Source organism: Carassius carassius, chromosome 43 (genome assembly GCF_963082965.1).
Source record: "Carassius carassius chromosome 43, fCarCar2.1, whole genome shotgun sequence".
NCBI classification, from domain to species: Eukaryota; Metazoa; Chordata; class Actinopteri; order Cypriniformes; family Cyprinidae; genus Carassius; species Carassius carassius.
In genome coordinates, this window is record NC_081797.1 from 18,524,633 (window position 1) to 18,548,759 (window position 24,127).

Genomic DNA, 24,127 nt, shown 5'->3' on the forward strand with positions numbered 1-24,127 from the left:
CGTTTATACGTCACAAGCTTCAAATCGGGTTTTTTTTTGTTTTGACGTGCACACTAGGGCTGTCACTTTTCGTTCGAAAAACCGATTGCACAATCGATCGGACCAACCAAAAAAAGTTTCGAAAACGAAAATAGGGAATCGATTTTAACCAAATATGGACACTATTAATTTTAAAAGAATTAAACAATTAAAAAATATAGATTTAACAAAACTCACAAACAAGCAGAAAAAGAATTCAGAAAGTGCAGTAGGTGTTGCGAAAGCTACACAGAAAATACCCAGCAATTTTACGCGCCTATAGTTTCACGGTTTCAATCGCTGCATCTAGTGTTTTGCAAAGAAAATGGAGAACAACGGCAATAAACCTGTGCAACACGAGAGACAAGTGACGACCCCGAATAACTTGAGGAGTTCGATATGGAAGCACTTCGGGTTTTGGACTGAAAGTCAAAATATGAAGAAGGACAAACTGGTAAGCAAAATGTGCGATCGTGAGTTCCCATATCACAGCAGCACTACAGCTATGAGGGGGCATATGCAGCTTCATCATCCAGATGAATATAAAGACCTAGAGCGGGAAGAGCCACCTGCTAAACAGCCAAAACTGACTAACTTTTTTCCCCCCGTCTGCACCTCTAAATGCTGCACCGAAAGAGTCTATAAACTCTTAAGCTCGCAAAGTTCGTTTGTAGAGACATGAATGCAGCCGGGTTGAAGCCTGCAGTAATGTTTTTCATTCATGTTTATGGCAGCAGTCCACTCTGCATATATTTTTTTTTGAGAATGTTGCACTCCTATAGCTGTTTGTTATTCAGCAAGAAACTTCATGCCAATAAATAAGAAATATTGCTGACTTGTGCGTATCCAGCGCTCTCTTTACGTTCGTCTGTTATTCGCAGTTGAAAATGGAAACGTCTCTTTTTTTAGACATGGAAAATCGATTCTACAATCGACTTTATTCTACTGTAATCCTCTCAGGTCAGCGACTGGTGGGAGGAGTATATTTACCTCAGAGGTCGAGGACCAATCATGGTCAACAGCAACTACTATGCAATGGTAAGGCTGATATCCAATGGCTAATCTGGATTTTGTTGAAAAGAAAGTCAAATTATCACAAATAAATAAATAAATAAATAAATAATCAAGAGAGTAAAATATAAAAAGTATTTAATCAAAATATGAAATTAACAAATAGCAAATTGTATTAAAAATAAATATTCCACATGGGTCACGGCACCAATTTTGTGATGTAAGTTTACGTTAAAATGGTGGTTGACTGCTTTTATCTAATCTTGTTTGTGTTTATGGGGTGCAGTCTAACATGGGTTAAAAAACAAACAAAAAAAACATTATTTTTCACCTTTATTATTTTTACCTTTATTGTATAATAAGTTCATAGCACTGTTCAATGGCAGTATCTTTGTGTTTATCAGGACTTCCTCTATGTGATCCCCACTACACGTCAAGCTGCTCGTGCTGGTAATTCCATCCACGCCATCATGATGTACAGAAGAAAACTGGACAGAGCGCAGATCAAACCAGTGAGTGTAGATTCCACAGCAAACATAATCATTAATATGTACTTAACTGAATGCAATTCATGATTTGTATTCCTTCGTTCTATGAAAGGATAATGTATTCATTTTACCACTGCTGAAGAAAATCAAACACTTCAAAGTGTCTTCTTGAAATTAAGCCTACGTAATATGTCTTAGACTCAAAGGAATAAGTTCCCCTAAACGTAAAATGTTTTGTTATCATGTAACCTGCATGGTTTGCTCTTTTTCATGGAAGATATTTTGCAGGATGTCAAGCAGCTCTTTTCCATACAACAAATTGTCAAGGTTGTAAAACAACCACAACAAATAACATAATAGTAGCCGGTATAACTCATGACTTGTATGTATACAAAGTCTTCTGAAATAATATGACAGCTTTTTGTGAGGAACAGGCCAAAAATGCTTTCAAATTACGTTCATTTTAATATAAGCAGCATCATGCTAAATATCTTCTTCTGTGTTACACAAGATATTGTCATAGAGGTTAGAAATGACACAGAGGTAAGTAAAAGGTAATGAAATGCACTTTTGGGTGAACTATACCCTTAAGTGTAATTATTAATGTGTCATAGGTCTAGGTAATGTATGGGTCAGTGGCAGTAAGCACTATTCAGAAATGCAGATGAAACATTAACTACTTCTGAAAACTGAGCTTTAACTATCACAAGGTGTTTATTATATGACAATGTATATGTGTGCATGTGTGTATATATATATATATATATATATATATATATATATATATATATATATGTTCTCTTCTGGTCTCTTACATCCTACTTTATATCAAATGTTTTTCAGTGCATGTTTGAATCTTTTTTATTTTTATTTTTTATATACTTTATAATGATTAAATCAGTAGACACATGTTGAAAAAAGGCTGTTTGTCATGTCATAACATGCCTGTCTTTCTCTCTAACCCCCCAAACTCTGTGTGTGCATGGCTGTGAAAGCATCCCCCTCATAAACGATCTTGTGTTTTGTTCCTCGCTCCCGGACGTGTCTGTGTTTGCTGTACACGCTCACACACCACACACACAGTTGTACTTGCTGGAGAAGCGAGTGCCGCTGTGCTCGGCACAGTGGGAGCGGATGTTTAACACGTCCCGTATTCCCGGGCTGGAGACAGGTAAGAGGAGGGGCTCGTCCATCCCGAGCCACATCTGACCCACACCCTTCATCAGCTCCAGCAGCGGCCACATCAGACTCAGCCTCAGGACAACAGCACAGCGGACAGGAGAATACAGAGCTTACCGACTCAGTGGTCGACTGATAAAGGCTTTTCATTGGGTGATTTCTAGAGAGCAGGGTGGATGATGGTGGATATTATTATGATTTATATGATATCATACAATTTAATGACACCAAATCTCTCTTGGACACAACTACCAGTACCAGATGATAACTATAATATCCAATACTAGTAATAGTGATACACCAATATAACAGCCAATTATAGAAACAGGTAAACAGTAAAAAAAAATCCTGATAATTAATTATATATTATTATAATAAATCATATATTTTATATGTTGTTATTATTATTATTTGAATTTAGAATTAATATTATATATATTTTTTCTTTTTACTATATTAATCATATAATAATATATTATAATATTTATAATAACATTATTTAATTGTAAGAAGTTTTTAAATAGTATAATTACAATTTTAGTAGAATTTTAGAAAGCATTTTTCATTTTAGTCACTCTAATGCCACTGACAACCTGCATGACTCCCATTATTAGAATTTTGGTACAAGATTTTCTGTATAATTATGATATATCTATATCTCGTAACTTTTATATATAAAATATACAATAAAATATACGATATACAAATATCAATAATAGTGATATATCAATATATTGGCCAAATATATAAATAGTTAATACTTAGGTCTATCAGTCGATTGACATTTTTAATCTAATTAATTACACAGTGTGTCGATTAATCACAAATTAGACTTGGCTGTGAAATTACCCACAAAAGATAATTTAAAGCCGTCATTGTGTTAAATGAGAAAGTATCATGTAGATATTACAAACAGTAGCTTTAGAAATAAATATTTGATTTGATTTAACATAAAATGTATTACACATAATTTTTTAGGCTACGACCGCCCAACATAAACTAGGGAACATAAAAGAAGATAATCTGAGAAACATCTCAGTATTCTTTGTTCGTGCTATGAAAGTCACTGGTAACTAAAACAATCTAGTTTACCAACAGTCTCCAAAATACTTGTACGTAAGAAAGTCATACAGAATTAAAATTTGTGGGTGAACTACCCCTTTAATGTTGTTTTTACTATTATTAAATATAAGAAATAAGAAACTAAAACTGCCAGCAGGTGGCGGTCAATGTCTGTATGAGTCATTCATTCATTTGATTCATTCAAACGGCTGATTCCTTCAGGAATAAAGTAAATGGCTCTCTTTTTACGAATGCACCTTTGAATCATTGGTTCACACGATTTGCTCAAAACATGGATTCATTCAGAAACAAATCACTGTTGTGTTGCTCGGAGACACGCAATTCTGCTGCGGCTTTAAAGGTCATTTCTCTGCAAAATTGAGCAAAAACAGACATTATTTTGTTTAAAATATAACACAATATTAACTTCTTATTTACTGAACTGTTTTATCACATTTAAACTCGTCATATTCAGGACAAAAACAACCCTCATGTGATATAGCTTTTTCTGCCCGTGTGATGTCATATGAAAAAATTTTTTTTTTTGCCACAATATATTGAATTTTAGGGCATAACTGCATTTATGGAGTTGCTGCCCTGCATCATGTTCGTCAACAGTCAACTATATGAAATGTAAGATGTTACATGTTTGGGGGTGGGGCCAGTGTGTCAACTGCATTAAATATTTAAATTGAGTGATTTTTTTCCCATTAATAATTAAGTTAACGTGTTAAACTGACAGACCTAATAATAATTAATTATAATAATAATCATCTTAATATTAATATATTATTTATATTATTAATAATATATCTGTTGTATATTTAAATTCTGTATCATTCAAATTAGGGCTTATTATGACAAACCATAATTGTCGATTATTCCCTTGAAATTGTACAAACAATTTACATTGGATGATGTTTATACCATTGCTTGATGCAACTGCATGCCATATTTTTATATGAGAATAAACAAGCTGAAAGCACTAACTGAAAAAAACCTTTAGTGCTTTTCTATAGTTTTAAGCCTCAAATGTCAAATATACATCGGATTGGTTTCCTTTTTAAATTACAAAAAAGTAAAAATATGAATGGTATTATAATCATATACTAAAATTAAAATAAAGAGGAAAACCCTTAATATAACATGTAAGAAAGAAAAAAACACATCTTAAGCACTCAGAATAACATAATTGGACTTTGAACGATTAATTGCCGCTTTTTAACTATTACGTAATTGTGGCATCCATAATTGTAATCACAATTAGAAATTCAGCCCTTATTCATATAATACATTTTATATAATTGTATAATTTCATGTAATTTATAAATATTTTTGAAGTGTTATTCATTCATTCACAGCATAAGGTTTTTTTTTTCTATATGTTGTTCATCAGTCACTCCACACTCTTCAAAGTTGCCTGAACCACTGGAAAGCGCACATCAGACGGCCACTATCAAAAAATCCTAAAATATCAGATATCATATACTGTATCTGTCTGACTGTTATATCGGTTTTGAAATCATTTTTTAGAAGGCTTTTTTTGGCAATTTGCAGCTGTGCTGTTATCCGGCGGCTGCTCATCATGTTGAATTCATCTCTTCTGATCATCCTTCACTCCTTCCACTTTTTCCTTTTTAGTTTCCAGTTTTCCTCTACAGGTATTTTGGGGTTCTATCTTGTTTTGGTGTTTGACCTTCCGTTCTGCTTCACAGCTCATGGTGTTAAACACAATCCCCTTGTGCTCATCTCAGTACGAGTGTATGTTCAACACCAGTCGAGTTCCCGGTGTAGAAACAGGTAGAGCTTCACCTCTCGCCTTCTTCACTTCGAAACCAATCCACTTTTAGACTGCTGTGAGCCTGAACTACATGTTTGACTGGTATTTTTCTGGAGAAAGCCAATTAACGTGGAATAAGTTTTGTGTGCTGATCTGATTGTTGACTTGATAACCTATTTGTGCGATTAATTGTTTAACCTGTTATCTGAGAGGAGATGATTGGGGAACAGGAAATAGCATGTTTTTACACCCGTCTGGCCGTATAGTGGTGCCAGTCAAAGTTTACTGTTGTTTTATTGCTACTAATTTGTAACATACTGTAATACATTCAAAAGGTTTTAAACACTGAATTAATTCCAGTTTATTAGCTAATAAATATACTTTACTCAATGACTTAATCTACAGTAATATCATTTAGAAGATATATGTAATATCATAACGTAATAATGATAATGTGCTGTCACAGAAAAAAAGGGGAAATATGTGGAATATGGTTAATAATTCTTACTTAATTATACTAAAATAAATAATTATTGAATTAAAATTAGGGTTGCAAAGGGGTGGAACATTTGTGGTGAATTTCTGGAAACTTGACAAAAATCACTGGAATTAAAAAAAAAAAAAAAATCCTGGAAAGTTTCCAAAATTTCTGTAATATTTCCCAAATTTACTGGCAATCTTCCACCGTTTTGCAACCCTAATTAAAATATAGCTAAAATAATTTTGCATAACTTGCAAAAATGAAAACGCAATAAAATAAGTCAATATAGTAATAATAATTATTAGAAGATAACAATGATTAATATTGAACTGTAATTTAGAGTGAATGTATACTTGTAATGCAGAAAACCAAAAACAATAAAATACATATAATATTCAATAATAATATGTAATCAACACATTTAATTAGTAATATTAGTAACAATAATAATATTTTTGCTAATGATAAGCATTCTAATCATTATTTTATAATTTTGTACTCGAACTAATTATTTTATTAATAATAATAATAATAATAATAAACTATAGTTTAGGATACATGAACACTATTAATACAAAAAAAATATATCAATAACAGTATAATAATTATAATTCATTTATAAATGATGATGATGATGATGATGACAATTATTATAATTAATGTGGAACTATAATTGAGAGTGCATGTGCACTATAAATCAGAAATCCAAAAACAATAAAACACATAATATAATAATGATCAATACTAATACATAATTAACATGTTTAATCAGTAATTTTGATGATAATAATATAAATTTTATATTGCATTTGATAATCGTTAAAATAATTTAAAATCATAATATTATAATAATCAATAATAATATATAATAATGCTCTTAATGAATAACAATAATAACACTAATAATAATCATAATAAAGTAACATATATAGTTATACACCCACACACACACACACAGACACACACACACACACACCGGCCACTTTATTAGGTACACCTGTTCAATAGCTTGGTAACAGAAATTGCTAATCAGCCAATCACATGGCAGCAACTGCATTTAGGCATCTAGATGTGGTGAAGACGACATGCTGAAGTTCAAACCGAGCATCAGAATGGGGAAGAAAGGGGATTTAAGTGACTTTGCATGTGGAATGGTTGTTTGTGCCAGACGGACTGGTCTGAGTATTTCAAAAACTGCTGATCTACTGGGATTTTCATGTGCAACCATTTCTAAGGTTTACAGGGAATTGTCCGAAAAAGAGAAAATATCCTGTGAGTGGCAGTTGTGTGGATGAAAATACCTTGTTGATGTCAGAAGTCAGAGGAGAATGGGCAGACTGGTTAGAGATGATAGAAAGGCAACAGTAACTCGTTACAACCAAGGTACAGTATGCAGAATACCATCTCTGAATGCACAACACGTCAAACCCTGAAGCAGATGGGCTACAGCAGCAGAAGACCACAATGTGTGCCGCTCATGTCAGATAAGAACAGGAAATGGAGGCTTCAATTCGCAAAGGCTCACCAAAATTGGACAATAGAAGATTGGAAAAACATTGCCTGGTCTGATGAGTCTCGATTTCTGCTGCAACATTCAGATGGGTCAGAATTTGGTGTAAAGAACATGAAAGTATGGATCCATCCTGCCTTGTCTCAATGGTTCAGGCTGCTGCTGGTGGTGTAATGGTGTGGGGGATATTTTCTTGGCACACTTTGGACCTCTTAGTACCAATTGAGCATCGTTTAAATGCCACAGCCTACCTGAGTATTGTTGCTGACCATGTCCATCACTTTATGACTACAGTGTACCCATCGTCTGATGGCTACTTCCAGCAGGATAATGCACCACGGCACAAAGCTCAAATCATCTCAGACTGGTTTCTTGAACATGGCAATGAGTTCACTTTACTCAAATTGCCTCCACAGTCACCAGATCTCAATCAAATAGAGCAGCTTCGGGATGTGGTGGAACGGGAGATTCACATCATGGATGTGCAGCCGACAAATCTGCAGCAACTGCGTGATGCTATCATGTCAGTATGGACCAAAATCTCTGTGGAATGTTTCCAACACCTTGTTGAATCTATGCCATGAAGAATTAATGCAGTTCTGAAGGCGAAAGGAGGTCCAACCCGGTACTACTAAAGTGTACCTAATAAAGTGGCCAGTGATATATATATTATAGTATATCTGAATCATGTTGCAGGCAGATAATTTCCTACATAATTTTAGCTATATTAATATTTAGTGTGCATTAATTTAATTATTTTGTTAATAGTAATAAGTGTATGTATCATTTATTTATTATGTGTTTATGCAAATCCATTGCAGAAAAACAAGCCTTCGTTTGGCCTTTCTTCTCATCATCTACTTTGCCTTTCTCTCCTCACCTTTTGCTTTTCTCGTCATTGTCTACTGATCACCATTAATCATTTAACACTTAACAAATACAGCCTAAATATGACACATTTTGCCTCATTTAAACCATACGAATAATTGTTAAATTATTTTAAATGATTGTTTTCATTCACATTAACACACCTTCACCCTCTCGTCCGTATTCTTCTTCAGACGTCCTTCAGCACATGAACGAGAGCAGACACATCGCCGTATATCACAAGGGACGCTTTTACAAAGTCTGGATGTTTTATGATGGACGGCTGCTGTTGCCTCGAGAAGTTGAGCAGCAGATCGAAAGGATCTTAGCCGACAAGTCTGAACCTCAGCCAGGAGAAGAGCTGCTGGCCGCCTTAACAGCGGGTGATAGGCGAGTTAGGTTTTTTTTTTTCATTTATTTTTAATTATTATTATTATTTTCAATACATATTTTTTCTTTTAACTGTGGACTTGAGCTGGAAACAGTCTGTGTCTGCGAAATCTACAAATTGCAGCTTTCATTCATGAACCAGACATTGTTTCTTCTCTTTCTGTTCACTAAAATGATCAAACAAAGCCCATTAAAAGCCAGGTGATTTTATCTCTGCTTTTGTTTCTCCTTACCCAGAGTTCCCTGGGCCAAAGCCCGCTCACAGTTCTTCAGTCGAGGGAAGAACAAGCAGTCTCTGGATGCCGTGGAGAAGGCGGCTTTCTTCGTTACCCTGGATGACAGCGAACAGTGTTACGATCCAGAGAATCCAGTGCAGTCGCTAGACAGCTACGGCAAATCTCTGCTCCACGGAAAATGCTATGACCGGTGACTACAACCTCACTTGATTAGAATTAAGTGACGTGACCCATACTCATGTCAAGTGCACACACACACACAGTGAACACACACCCAGAGCAGTGGGCAGCCATTTATGCTGCAGCTCCCATGGAGCAGTTGGGGGTTCAGTGGCTTGCTCAAGGGCACCTCAGTCACGGTATTACCGGCCCAGGACTCGAACCCACAACCCTAGGGTTAGGAGTCATACGCTCTAACCACTAGGCCATGACTTCCCCATAAAAAAGCTAAACCCATTAAACCCGATTATTGTGCAGTTTAATATATTTCTGCTCATATAATGTAATTTTTTTAAAGTATGGGGTCAGTAGGATTTCTTAAAAAAAATAGCACAAACATATTCTTTAATAGTATTCATGCATTTAGAAATGTAAATTCTGTTCATTAATTTGATTTAGAACTTTCTATTCATGAAAGAATCCTGTTTATAAAAGTGGCAAAAACTTTTCAACATTGATAATAATGTTGGGGAAGTCGTGGCCTAATGGTTAGAGAGTTATGCACTCTCCACTCTCAATAAATTTTAAATTGTAATAATATTTCACATTTTTATAGTTTTACTGTAGTTTCCTAATAAATACAATCTTGTTAAGCAGAAGATATGTCTTTAATAAAACCGTACAGACCTCAACATTTTGAAAGGTTGAAATTTTGTCCACTTTTTTTTTTTGTCTCCAGGTGGTTTGACAAGTCTTTCAATCTGATTGTGTTCAAGAACGGCACCATGGGATTGAATGCAGAACACTCCTGGGCCGATGCGCCCATCGTTGGCCATTTATGGGAGGTGAATTAACCAATTTATTGAGATATTGAAATGGATGAACTGTTTTGGCAAGAAAGATCATTCCAAACTTCTGTGAGTTTCTTTCTTCTGTTAACACTAAAGAAGATATTTTGAAGAATGTCGGTAACCAAATGGTAGCCATTTACTTACATAGCATTCTTTTTTGTCCATATTATGGAAGCCAGTGGCTACCGTCAGCTGTATGGTTACCAACTTTCTTGAAAATATATTCAAAATGAGATATTCAGCAGAATGTCCTGGCTTATCTTGTTCATACAAACGAAAGTGGATGACAATTAAGACCATCAAGCTCCTAAAATAACAAAATCACTGTATAACTGGTTGATATGACTCTTGCATTATTTACTTCAAGTCTCCTCATGTGTTAATATAGCTTTCTGTGAAAATCAGACAAGTTTACGGTGTTCAAACATTTGAAGCCTACAACCTTACTATTGTTTCTATTGTGGCAGCATGTCTTGTCGTCAGATCCAGTGAGACTGGGCTATACTGAGGATGGACACTGCAAAGGAAACCCCCATCCCAACCTGCCGGGACCCCAGAGACTGCAGTGGGACATCCCAGAGGAGGTCGCTTCAAATGTTTTGTCCATTTTAAACATATTTTGCTTTCATAATTTAACAAGGAGTGTCCTCTTTCTTTCCTTCACAGTGCCAGGCAGTGATCAGCAGCTCTCTGAAAGTGGCCAAAGCTCTGGCGGACGACGTGGACATGCACATCTTCCCCTTCAGCGAATTTGGCAAAGGCCTGATCAAGAAATGCAAGACGAGTCCCGACGGCTTCATTCAGATCGCCCTCCAGCTGGCGCACTTCAGGGTACGAGCGATTCTTCTGCAGTTCTTTGGTTTCTTCCTCAGTTGTCTGTGTTATATGATCAGATTTTCCTCCCGCAGGATAAAGGCAAGTTCTGCCTGACGTACGAAGCATCCATGACGCGTCTGTTCAGAGAGGGCCGCACTGAGACCGTGCGCTCCTGCACCACTCAAACCTGTGATTTTGTCCGTGCCATGATTAATGACAAAGCAACGGTGGGACTTAGTTTAATGGCTAGCTCGTTTCAGTGTGTTAGCTTATTCCTAATAATTCCACCATGTTTTATTCTTTATTTCTTAGAGAGAAGAGAGGTTGAAGCTGTTGAAGGTGGCAGCAGAAAAGCACCAGGATTTATACAGACTAGCCATGACGGGAAATGGCATCGACCGCCATCTTTTCTGCCTCTACCTGTTGTCAAAGTACCTCGGAGAAGATTCGGCTTTCCTCAAAGAGGTGTGAGATGCAGCAAAAGCTAAATCCATATATTTTTTGCTGGCTAAAAACATTGGTTGGGTTTGTTGCAGGTGTTGTCCGAGCCCTGGAGATTGTCCACCAGTCAGACTCCTCTCCAACAGCTCGATCTGTTTGATTTAAAGAGGCATCCAGAATACGTCACCAGCGGAGGAGGTTTTGGACCTGTAAGTTCAACATTTTGTTTCGAGCACTCTGTCCATTCATGATTCAGTGAAAACTCAACTCTTGGTTTACAGTGTTGTAAAACTCTGGGGTGGTAAGATTCTTTGGTAAGATTCTTGGAACTTTTTTTAATTTGATGATCAGGGTAAATCATACTTATTTTATCTTCTGGGAAACATTTTTTGAGAAAGTATTTATGTAGCTTCTGAAGTCCCAGAACTATATGAAAAAATATGATCACTAAACAAAATGAGAAGAATGTACACATCATCATCCTGTTCAAAAGTTTTCACCCCCCGACTCTTAATGCACTGTGTGGCCTTCTTGAGCATCAGTACATTTTCTCACCTTTTGTAATAGTTGTGTTTGAGTCCCTTAATTGTCCTCAGTGTGAAAATATGGATCTCAAAATCATACAGTCACTTTTGGAAAGGGTTAAAATATGCAGAAGATGCTGGAAAACCAATGAATGTGCTTAAGCTGGAGGATTTTTCTGAAGAACAGCAGGCAGTTAAATGGCCCAGGACCAACAAGGGACTCATGAAAAAATAAATTAAATACATTTATCATACGCTTTTATCCAAAGACAACTTACAGTGAATTCAGGCTAACATTTTTACCTAACATGTGTTCCCTGAGAATCGAACCTGCAACCTTATGCTGCTAACGCAACGCTCTACCACTTGAGCCACAGGAACACTATCACAAAATATAACAATATAACAATAGTCGTGGATCATCCAGGAAATTACACATAGTATTAAGATTCGAGGGTATGTAAACTTTTGAACGGGGTCATTTTTTATAAATTCAGTTATTATTTTGTCTCGTTGAGTATATGTAAACATCTGTTATGTGAAATAGCTTATTCGCAATTTTGTTTCAATTATTAACATTTTGCACATTCTGCAAGGGGTTTTTAAAATTATGAGCACAACTGTGTGTTTGTGTGTGTGTGTGTGTGTGTGTATATATATATATATATAAATATATTAATATATATATTAATAAATATATTAATAAATTAATATATATGTTTTTGTTTTTTAGGTTGCTGATGATGGTTATGGTGTCTCATATATTATTCTTGGAGAAGATCTCATCAACTTCCACATATCCAGCAAACACTCCAGCCCAGAGACCGTGAGTTCACTTTATTACATCTCAAAAGTAATATAAAATATGATAAAGTACAAAGTATTTTTGGTCAAATAAATGCAGCCGTGGTGCAGAAACATAAAAAAAATCTCAGCAACATTAAACTTTTGAATGATAGTGTATAATGAAATTGATAAGATTATTTAAATTATGAATAATATGATGTAATAATTCTCTACATGTGTAAAATTGAAATATTCCCTTCTTTTGTGACTTATAGGACTCTCACCGCTTTGGAAGTAACATTAGACAGGCAATGCTTGAACTCCTGGATCTCTTCCAGCTTGACAACAAAGCTAACAAGTGATCTTTCTCTTCTTGTTTTCTCATTTCTCAGAAGGGAATCATTTGAAAATATTTTAAACGGAGGGCTGTTCCTCCTTAGGCATGTACAGAGTAAATAATATTCAAAGAATGGTCATTTAAACAGGATGGAGCATGCTATCTGGCATCTGATAAAATTGCATTGTTGAGAGAAGATATTTTATTTTGGATTGATAATTATATCACATATTGAGATTTTTTTTGTTTGTGCTGGAATGTATTCATGCATTGTTGCCTTAATCTCCAGAACGGATGTGAATGGGCGAGAAATGTTCTTCAGGAGATCCAGGAAAACCTGTGGCCTTTTTGTGCTGCTGTACATTCAGACTTTCAGTTTTTCTGCTTTTGCGTTCAAACATTGAAGTGGCTCTTTTTTCTTTCTTTTTTTAGATGAATATGTCAGGTTTTCATCTAATATATTCACTTTATTTTGACTTGAATTGTTGGAGTAAAACTGTGACAGGTTACAGGGAAGGTAGCAAGGTCAATGAATTGCAGCAGTGTGAACCTTATCACATATATGGTTATTTTAATTAATTTAATGACTCACTAAGACTCAAACAACACTCCAAATAATAATTTTGCTGTGTGTTCATACGAGGAGATTCTGAGTGCACTATCAATAGAAGAAATTGGGATATCATTCCCAGGTGTAAGGGACAAAAATATTTATTTCTCTATATGTTGTTTCTTAGTGACAGAAAAGTGTGCTGCTTATTTATCAGTTCCTCATCAAACATTTCTGAAAGTGTGCTTATATATTTAATGAATAATAATTATTCTTGATTGTAAACATAAATGAATGCAAATTAATACAATTTAAAGGGAAAGTGCCACTTAGCTTGATGTGTTGTGCAATGTATCAACTATATTTGTATCATATTTTCCACAGTAGACCTCATTTTTGCAGCACAGCTGTGATATAGGAACTTGTTGGCATTGTTACTATAATTTAAAACCCATTTCAACGCAATAAAAGTTCACTTTTAAGACTGATCTGATCTGTATATTTCACAATACGGGCATTGAAAGAACTGGAGTATATGAAATGGAGTATATTCATGAAATAAAGCAAGTTCATATGAATATATATATCACTATTCAAGTAAAATTACAAATACTCAGGCAGCTCCTGGAGGGCCACTATCCTACATAGTTTAGTGCCAAACCTAATTAAACAAACCTAAACCAGCTAATGAAGGTCTTCTGGGTTATTGGAAACTTTGGAGCTGGCTGGAGCTAAACTCTGCTTTCTAACACTAGACACTCCTCTACGAGTGTTAAACTTAATCTTTCATGTCACCAGTAGATGGCAATATATACTACTGATACTGATAAATAACAGGCTGAAATTTATAAAGACACTAACATTACACATTTGTGAAGTTGAGAGAGAGCTATGAGCGGCCATGACGAGAACCTTTGGGCTGGCAGTGGGAGGAATCTCTTCTGAGGTCAAGACCGGATCGACTGGGACTCAGTATGTCAGGCTGGGCCCACATCTCTCACAGCCCCGCACAGTCAACACTGGTGCTCCCCAAGGTTGTGTACTTCCCCCCTTGTTATTCTCACTGTACACCAACGACTGCATCTCTGGAGGCCCTTCTGTCAAAACCATCAAATATGCGGACGACACCACCATAATAGGACTCATCTCCAACAACGACGAGTCAGCCTACCGCAAAGAGGTCAGTCTCCTGGTGTCCTGGTGTGCAGTCAGTAACTTGGAGCTTAACATCAACAAAACAGTTGAGATGATAGTGGATTTCCACAAAAAGCCCCCGACTCATCTTCCTCTGGTCATCAATAACTCATCTGTGTCTGTGGTAGAGCACTTCAAGTTCCTGAGCACAACCATCACTAACACACTCAAATGGGACAATAACATCTCCCAACTAGTGAAGAAAGGCCAGCAGCGCCTGTTCTTCCTCCGCCACCTGAAAGGACTACGGCTCAGTCCCCCCATCATGGTACAATTCTACAGAGCAGTCATTGAGAGTGTGCTAACATCCTCCCTCACGGTCTGGTTTGCCTCTGCGTCAGCCCGCGCAAAGGCCAGGCTACAAAGAGTCGTCCGGGCAGCAGAGCGGATCATCGGCTGCCCCCTGCCCCCCTATTATGGACCTGTACAGCTCCAGGTCCATTAACAGAGCTGTGAAGATTGCGGCTGACCCCTCTCAATAGTCTGTTTAATCTTCTCCCCTCTGGAAAGCAGTACAGGGCCTTTTTGCCCAAAACATCACGCCACCACCACAGTTTTTCCCCCAAGCAATAGCCCTCCTAAATGATTCTTAAATCTTGGAATTCATGGCACTTTATTTATTATTTAACTCATCACTTTTTACATTCATATTAATGTATTGCTTATAATGTCTCTATTTGTCCTTGTATTGTGTTTTTGTAACTGTTATTTTTTTGTTTTTCCACTTTTACTGTGTTGCCTGCATGAAGAAGACCAAATCAAATTCCTAGTATCTGTATACATGGCGAAATAAAGTTGAATTGAATTGAGCTGACATGACAAAGAGCTTGGAGCTGGGGCGACTATGACAGCCCCCGTAGCAAGATCTGGTTTTTGAATGGCCATAGATCAACTGAGGTGAGGCTGAGATTGGAGCTTTGTTTGCTGGTTCTGTCTGGGGCAGTAACAGGAGCCTCTGAGGAGGCAAGAACAGGAATACTTGGGTGCCTGTGGCAAAGGCGATATCTGAAGTCATTTTCCAACAGACCATCTTTTATTAAGCCACTTGTGTCTGATTTATTATTTTTTGTGAAGCCTTTACCCTTTTACAGGCCACGTTTGGACCAATGAGTCCATTTTACAGATCATAGCCCCTTGTGAAATGTCCTCATGGCAAACAACAGAACCACCAAAGAGATTTAGTCTGATATGAAAGTTTTCTTTAATGCATCGTGTTTTTTCTGTACCCATTAACATAAATGGATTATTTAATGCATATCAGAGTATGACTTGTAGGGTGACCTCCTCGTAATCTCTCCACATCTGAAGTCGATCAGCTTGACTTTGGATGTCCCCCTGGTGATGAGAAGGTTGTACAGTTTGACGTCATGTTGGAGCACTCAGCCGAGGCACACATGTGAACAGCATGCGCCATCTTGTCGTCTTTGTCCCTCTCTACATTTTATTTTGAACAGAAGTTGATGTTTTGAGTGGTGACCACTCAAAGTGTAGATACAAAATGTATTTATTGCAGCTGTCAGTTTGTTAAGCACGTTGTTGATTTCTCCAGTATATGGCGTCTATTTAACGTGTAATATGCTCATATTCGATTGCAGTCTGTGGTTTTACTGTGGAGAGTTTCTTGGTGTCAGTCTCTTTTCTATCATACAAAATTAGGCTATGTTTTTTGCTTTTTAAAACTGATGCAATACCCCATTTTTAACTCCAACAGAAACACACAAATCATTTTCCACTTTCCTAAATGCCATTATTTTTTTTACTATAAAGTTAGTAGGTGGTAATATCTTGAATCTTGAAAGTGATATTTTTCACATATTACATTGCATTTCAACCCAAACCTTGACTATAAACAGTAAACTAATCTTTGGAAAAACTTTAAGAGCGAAAGGTTTTTTGATTCAAGTTGAGACTTACTATATATTGAGCCCAGAACATAATTTAAACACTAAGTAAAATGTTAAGACTCAAGCAAACAATAATAGGCCTCCATAAAATTTGCAATCAAATTTACAGATGAGATTGTCAATTGTCATTTGTCAATAAACATTTGAAATGTTACAAAAGGCCAATCGTGTGCAAGTAGTCCTACTATGGTACATCCTAAGGCATAGAGAGTTACACAACCCCTGAAGGGAGTGATTCTGTTTGGTCCTCAGATCAGCCAGACCCTTAAAACCATTGCAAGGTGACAAAACATCAGAAGGGCAAAACAGGAAGCGCACACCTTTCCCAATGAAGGGATCCCCAATGAAGACATGGATTCACTAACTCATATCCGCTGCATCTTGTATTTCGGATATTGTGTTCTTGTCTGCCAAGACCACCATCAACACACACACACACACACACACACACACGCATCTGGTTTACCTCGAATAGCCTTTGGTCTATTGCATGCTGTTTTTCAAAACACAACCAACGTTTTTCCAAACCACATCTCAATTATTATCAGATACCACTTTCACACTAAAACTTTTCACTTTAACAGACACTTTAAACCTTTCTTTGGTTTGTGTGCAGCTGAGAGGTCCAAAGACATTTGTATTGAGTTGGCGTATATGAATGTGACTCAGCTGATGAACTCATTGAACTTCATGTGAAACACTAGTGTTGTTCATTAACCATTACTTAACCCCATAAGTGTCTCAGGCCCACCTGTAGGCCACTTGGCACTCTTTTTTTCCCTCTAGTTTATACATTTTAGTAATCATCATAAATAACATATAATTTGAAAGCATAAAACTTCAAAAATTCATCCTGTGAAAACCATTTTGAAATGGACATTGCGTTACCATGGAAATGGTACTTTAAATGTTTTAGTGGAATCCTCCCCATTAGTGGGTGGAGTAAAGTGTCATTGTAGAAAATGCATTACGTTCTTTTAGGACAAAAACTTTTTATAATTTTGACAAAATGCAGACCATTGGAAAGGTCTGAGTCTCAGGGTTCCATATTTGGTGGTTATTTTGTGATATACGTAATATGACAGAGAAATTTTAACATTTGTGTCAGAAAAAGGCATTTAAAAAAATCAATGGAGTTTGGATGGCACGGTGGCTGTTCGTGGTATAATGCCCTAAATAATATCACACAGGAAACTTTTTCAGCTTCAAATTTGGAATATAACTTGTGTACACACAAGACTTTTTTTGGATTCAGAAATATTTTGTAAAATATTTATTTTATATGAAATACAAAAATTGGTACAGTGCATTTTCTTCACAGTAAATTTAAACTTCTATAATTTTTTTGATAATATCATATTTTGCAATATTTCCACTTGTGCAATAATCTGCATATTGTCTTTAAAAAATTCTATATAAAAAAAAGAGTCCAACCTTAGGGCTGTGTACCGAAGCGTTCATCAATTATAGCAATTTAAGTTGGGATAGTGCACTGTCACGTCTATTGTAAAAAATGAGGGGGTTAAAGGGGTTAAATTATATATATAAATAATTTTTCCTGTAATAACTATAAGCCATTAATATACTGATTGATCTCCCTGAAAAGTGTAACAGCAGCATTGGCTTAACCAGTGGTGTGAATTTGGGGACAGGCTACCTGGTTTACTGACTAATAGAGTGCATTAGTGCAAGCCCACTTTTTTTTTTTGCTGGCACAGGTTCCAGATGTATATTTCCCATTTATTTTTTTTTCTTATATGGTTTTTTCAAAAAGCATTTCAAAAAGGATCTTTGAGCCAACCAGCTAGGAGTTGAATCAGAACATGAAAAACTGTGTACTTAACGCTTTGATTTGGGAAAGAACTACAACCCCATAAAGCATAGTGATGGAGAAATACAAAATAATGGTTGTATCTATAAACAGACACAAACACAAACACTTGATTGGAAAATAGTCATGCATATATTCACATATTGAACTAGTTTGAGAGCATAGGGGTGCTTCATGAGAATGGTGGGAGCAAAAGATCTCTTTTGGAAAGCTTCACTCACTGTGACTCTGATAATCATGGGTAATGTAGTTTTTCCCTTATTGGCAAAAAAACTTCTCCTCTTTGTGACACTGAATGAGGCCAATATTAATTTTTATTTTTTTTTAAAAATCAAGGACATAACTGCATTCAATACTATGATAATCAAACAATATATACTATTTTATAAAAGTATAAAAATAAATAATAAGTATAACTTTTTTTTGTGTGTTGTGTGTGTGTGTGGCTGCACAGTTCCCGAAAAGCCTGTAATGGAATAGGGCCAGTGTAAGGTAAGGTTGGGGGCCCTGAATATGTTTTCCATATGATTCCATTTGCATGCTTTCTGCTACTATAAATAATTCTTATTGGGTTTAAGTGGAATTAGTGCAGATTTTCATCGTCAGCAGAGCAACTGATACTGTGAGAGCATGGACTCTCGCTTACATATCCCTGTGCACACAAGCAATAAAACTATATAGGCTTACAATTTATTGAAGGGTCTTAGATGGCGGCTGCTTCTACAATGACAAAGGTGGGAATTCCAACACCCTGTCAAACAGCTCACATCTATTGATTAATGTATTTATATTTCCATGCAGAACTACACATACTGTATGACTTTATTATGCAAACAGTAAGAAAGCATTTGAGATTTAAGTTACTTTTCAGCCCAAAATCAAAATAAGAATTAATAAATTACATTTGATTCAGCAATGTAGCATGTTTTAGGACTGTATTGTGACATTTTCAGAACCTTTAAGCTCATTATCAGTACCATAATTCATCTTAATGATATTAATTCCCATTATTCTGTGTGTAAAAATCTTTGTATATATTATTTTTATAATTTGATAAAAAATTACTTTTGTAATTTTAGTCTGCAAGCAAGATTTCAAACAATGGGATCCTACAGTAACAAAATGTAAACTTTATTTCAGATTGACATCTCTATTTTTCAGATTGACAGAAGACAGAAAATGGCAGTCATATGATATATGCATATTACTGATTGGCTTGTGGCAACTGATTCTTACAAAAAAGTCAAAGATTGCTCAGCAGGGAACATTTCAGCATATCGTTTTCATAGCGCAGCATTTTAATATAAAATTCAAGCAAAAAAGGCTCCCGAAACACCATTCTTCATAAGATCATCACAATTAGTCTCTCTGTAAATGCTCAAATGAAAAGAGCATCAAGAGATTAAGACATCAATAGTGTGCTGGGGTGTAAGACATTTTCTTTCTCTTGGATTTGATATCGTTGACCTGAGAAACCTGCAGATACAGTTAACGTTCAAAATCACAGTGAGGATTAGGAGGACATTCCCAGTAGGCCACATGTATCAGGTGATACTGATCAAGTTCTCGTTCTCTCTCTGCACTGTAGATTCACACGGAGGTGATTGTGATTTAGAGTTTTAGCACGGGGACCAATGCTCCAAGTTTGGACCTTGTCAAGGCATGAGAGTGGAAGTAGCAGCATCTATGGCAAGCCATATTAACATTTAACCCCCTAAAACACATCTATTTGAATACTACTAGTACTTTTTTTAGCTACTAGTATTTCATTAATTACTAATACTTATTCACTAGCTACTAGAGCTTTTTTTTCAGTTACCACTACTTATTTTTTCAGCTACTAGTGCTTTTCAAGTTTCTAGTGCTTATTCATAAACTACTAGTGATTATTCATAAGCTACTAGTGCTTATTCATTAACAACTACAGCTTATTCATTAGTTACTACTGCTTATTCATTAGATACTAGTGCTATTCATTAGTTAATAGTACTTATTCTTTAGGTGTTAGTAACCTTTTTAAAGTAATAGTTTGTCTTCATTAGATACTAGTTCTAATTTCAATCATAACTAGTAACTATTCTTCTGTTACTAGTAACGCCTTTCAAGTTTTTACCATTGACTAGTGCTAATTCATTAAGTACTAGTAACTTATAGATAGATAATAGGTTAACTTATAGAAAGATAATAGGTTTTAATCATTAGATACTAGTACTTATTTCAATTGTAACTGGTTTGTATTTTACTATTACTAGTAACACATTTACATTTTTTAATCATTGACTAGTGCTTATTCATTAGGTACTAGTAACCTTTTAAAGATACTAGTTTGTCTTCATTAGATACTAATACGTATTTCAATCGTAACTGGTAACTATCTATCTTTTTAAAGATATTAGTTCTTATTTATCATTAGATACTAGTACTTATTTCAATCGTAACTAGTATGTATTTTACTGTTACTAGTAAAGCAATTAAAACTTTTACCATTGACTAGTGCTTATTAGGTACTAGTAACATTTTAAAGATACTAGTTTTTATTCATTAGATACTAGTAAGTATTTCATTAGTAACTAGTTAATAGTAACTAGTCACTGCTCTGGGTGTGTGTTCACGGTGTGTGTGTGTGTGTTCACTGCTGTGTGTGTTCACTTTGGATGGGTTAAATGCAGAGCACAAATTCTGAGTATGGGTCACCATACTTGGCTTTATGTCACATCACTTTCACTTCACTTTCACTTACTATTCTACAGTTACTAGAAACACATTTCAAAATGGTACCAATCTCATTCAGATATCAACTATTCAGTTCTGAGTAGTATGTATTCCAATAGTGACTAGTATTTTTTTACATTTAACTAGTAAGTATTTATTAAATAATAGTACCTATTTAATATTATTTAATATATACTATTAGTTATTCATTAAGTACTAGTACTTATTTATTAGACACTAGTATCTTTTTAACGGTTACTAGTAACAAATCTTACACTAGTCACAGCTGCTTTTTACTCATCATATGTTATGACTAGTCAGAATGGCCACTGTAGAGTTCAATTAAAAATATTACTAGTAAATTAAAACTTTAACTACTCTTAAACTCTTATTTTAATTAATACTAGAATCTAATGATTAAGTACTAGTATCTTTAATGATGTAATAGTACCTAAAGAATAAGCACTAGAAACCAAAGAATACGTATTAGTACGTATTACTAATGGAATAGATTCTAGCAGCTAAGAGCACTAGTAGCATGAAAAAAGACACTAATATGTTTTAGATTAAACTTAAAACAGCTTGCCATACATCACCTCTAGCAAATTATTATAAAATGCATCTGTATTTTGCCCAGACTGATTAAACCACAACTCTACAGGACAACTGTTGCCCTCAAGCTGTGAAATCTACATTTGTTATCCCAAATTATTTGTAATGGCAGAATTCAGCTTTTTAACAATAAGCAACTAGATTTCATGGGACGAAATGTACAAATGCCAATACAGTCGTCAAAGTTTTTCTAATGTTAAGGCAATGAATGATCAAGTTTAGCCTGAATTGATATACTGTAAATACAAAACTCTAATTCTACCTTGAATAAATGTCCTATGAATTCTGATCTGAAATGTCCTAAGATCTAGAAATACCATATTGGTTAATCTGGTAATAATTATTAAAATCAGCATAATATCAAAATCTCTCAAAAACGACCATTATGAAATAACAGTTTGTCCTTTGTTGTGTGTTGCATTTCAACTAAGACTGTACAGCTATGAACATTTTGTTTGGCATTGGCTCATATTCAACTACTAATGATTGATCTTCAATATTCTTGTTTTGTAGACAAAAATAATTGTGCTATTCACTCTAAAAGCCATAAGTTTCAGTCTACTCTATCAGTAAGTGCTTCTCTCACAGTTCATGATGAAAAATATACTTGAGGTACAGATAAAATATTACACAACTACACTTTTCAACAAAGTTCAAGTAAAAACCCCGCTGGGATGAGTGATGTTTAGCGTATTTTCATCTCCATCCATGTAGCGCATTGGTTTTTCCTTGTAAAGTCTTTCTCAATTTTGCAATTTTTGTGATTTTGCAATTGTTTGGTCTTCATAAAATTCCATTGATTGTTCTCAAGCAAAGAATTTGATCTCTAGCTCCATATCATGATAACAATTTAAGAGGCTGTAAGAATCTATCAAATGTAAACTGCATTCTGAAAAAACAAAAAACAAAAAAATTACGAATTAAAACAAGTAGCGGAGAAAACAAGAGGGATCTAAAAATCATGAGAAATATAAACCACTTTGATTTTTAAAGTGCAATTTATCTACTTACTAATCTCAAGGTTCCTTGAGACTCAGATATGGTCTTTATGAAAAGTGCAATTTGAGACCAGCACAAGTGAAAATTTCAAAAATAGAAAAAAGTGGTAAATAAGCCTCAGGATCTCCATTGTACAAAAACCGCCACGTCACCAAGGCCGACTGGGTAACTTTCCAGAAACGTTCCTCCATCAAACACTTGAGCATTGTTAGTGTTCTGCCACTGAAAGTCACTCTCCGGGAGGTAAATGTCTCTTTGTAAAGCTCCTTTTTCAGTAACCGGCGCAACAAGGACCTACAAAAGCAGAAGAAAAAAACTTCAAACTTCAAGTATACAATAACAGGAATCACCTTGAAAGCCCAGTTTTGAATATGTAGCCTAGCTGGACTATTTTGCCATTTGGTGATCACAATTTTGCCAAATTGGACTTCATCGCATCTTTGTTAATCCCTGAAGGTTAGGATTTGAATTTGGATCCAGTAACTAAATGGCGACGCTTATTTTTTAAGAAATGTACAACATGAGGTGCTTAATAATGTTTATATTCTGATATCTACATAAATGTGTGATAAAAATTGTCACCAGAATGGTACATGCATACTACATGCACCACTCAAATACTTCGTATGCACAGGTTGCACATTTCAATTGAATTTGTTTTGCATTAATCAGTAGTTCCACAAGGTGGCAACACAGGCTGTTGTTTCACAGGAAAATATGAAACTAAAGAAATGGGACAACAACAACAACAACACCACAATAGTGGAGATTGCAAAAACAACAGACGCCTACATTGACAAGTGCTTGTGCGAAGGAGGTTATGAGAGAGCTGCCATGCTAGTTTAGAAGAGTACAAAGAAATATTTTCGCTCATAACTTCTTAAGTTTTCTAGAGTGCATGTGTTGACTGCCTGCACTTGTGCAATCAAGTTGGAGTATACTATGAAAGGCTTCATGTCAACTGTATGTATACGCCAGGGTTGCCAGGTCTTTGTAACAAAACCAGTTCAGTGTTCCAAGGGAAATTAGCTATCAAAATAAAAAAGAAGTATACTTTGGCATTTAGATGCTAGGTGGTGTTATGGTGTCATTTTCGTTGCAAAGTAGCTTACCGTACACACAATAGCATAAGAAACAAACAGTCTGAGAGAGATTTCAAATCATCGACCCACATTGCTATAGTGAGTGAATGGTTGTGGGAATTTCCTCATTATAAGCACATAGTTTGCGGGAAAAAGTAAAATTGCATGCACTGAAATTCTGGCTTTGAAAACCCTTCATTAACTAACATCTCGTCAGAACTTTAAATGTCGAAATCAACACTGAAAACATATAATCTACTGATTTCAGGTTAGGCCTGGAGGTTTGGGCTCTATTGTTCCAAAACTA

The 24,127-nt window shown here is 35.4% G+C and overlaps 2 protein-coding genes across 2 annotated transcripts in view; one reads left to right on the forward strand and one right to left on the reverse strand.

The window, feature by feature from the left end:
- The window catches only part of LOC132125407 (carnitine O-palmitoyltransferase 1, liver isoform-like), a 28,183-nt gene extending 15,093 nt beyond the window's left edge, over nucleotides 1-13,090 (forward strand). The window contains exons 7-19 of the mRNA XM_059536792.1: nucleotides 979-1,056; nucleotides 1,434-1,541; nucleotides 2,601-2,688; nucleotides 8,591-8,786; nucleotides 9,024-9,212; nucleotides 9,921-10,026; nucleotides 10,500-10,616; nucleotides 10,699-10,863; nucleotides 10,941-11,075; nucleotides 11,161-11,313; nucleotides 11,385-11,498; nucleotides 12,547-12,639; nucleotides 12,875-13,090. Coding sequence (XP_059392775.1) covers nucleotides 979-1,056; nucleotides 1,434-1,541; nucleotides 2,601-2,688; nucleotides 8,591-8,786; nucleotides 9,024-9,212; nucleotides 9,921-10,026; nucleotides 10,500-10,616; nucleotides 10,699-10,863; nucleotides 10,941-11,075; nucleotides 11,161-11,313; nucleotides 11,385-11,498; nucleotides 12,547-12,639; nucleotides 12,875-12,961 — 1,629 coding nt within the window. The 3' untranslated portion in view covers nucleotides 12,962-13,090. The remainder of the gene's footprint in view (nucleotides 1-978; nucleotides 1,057-1,433; nucleotides 1,542-2,600; nucleotides 2,689-8,590; nucleotides 8,787-9,023; nucleotides 9,213-9,920; nucleotides 10,027-10,499; nucleotides 10,617-10,698; nucleotides 10,864-10,940; nucleotides 11,076-11,160; nucleotides 11,314-11,384; nucleotides 11,499-12,546; nucleotides 12,640-12,874) is intronic.
- Nucleotides 13,091-20,844: 7,754 nt separating this feature from the next.
- LOC132125280 (SITS-binding protein-like) overlaps nucleotides 20,845-24,127 on the reverse strand; it is a 39,983-nt gene continuing 36,700 nt past the window's right edge. Inside the window, exon 10 of the mRNA XM_059536606.1 lies at nucleotides 20,845-23,032. Within this exon, the coding sequence (XP_059392589.1) occupies nucleotides 22,856-23,032 (177 nt within the window). The 3' untranslated portion in view covers nucleotides 20,845-22,855. The remainder of the gene's footprint in view (nucleotides 23,033-24,127) is intronic.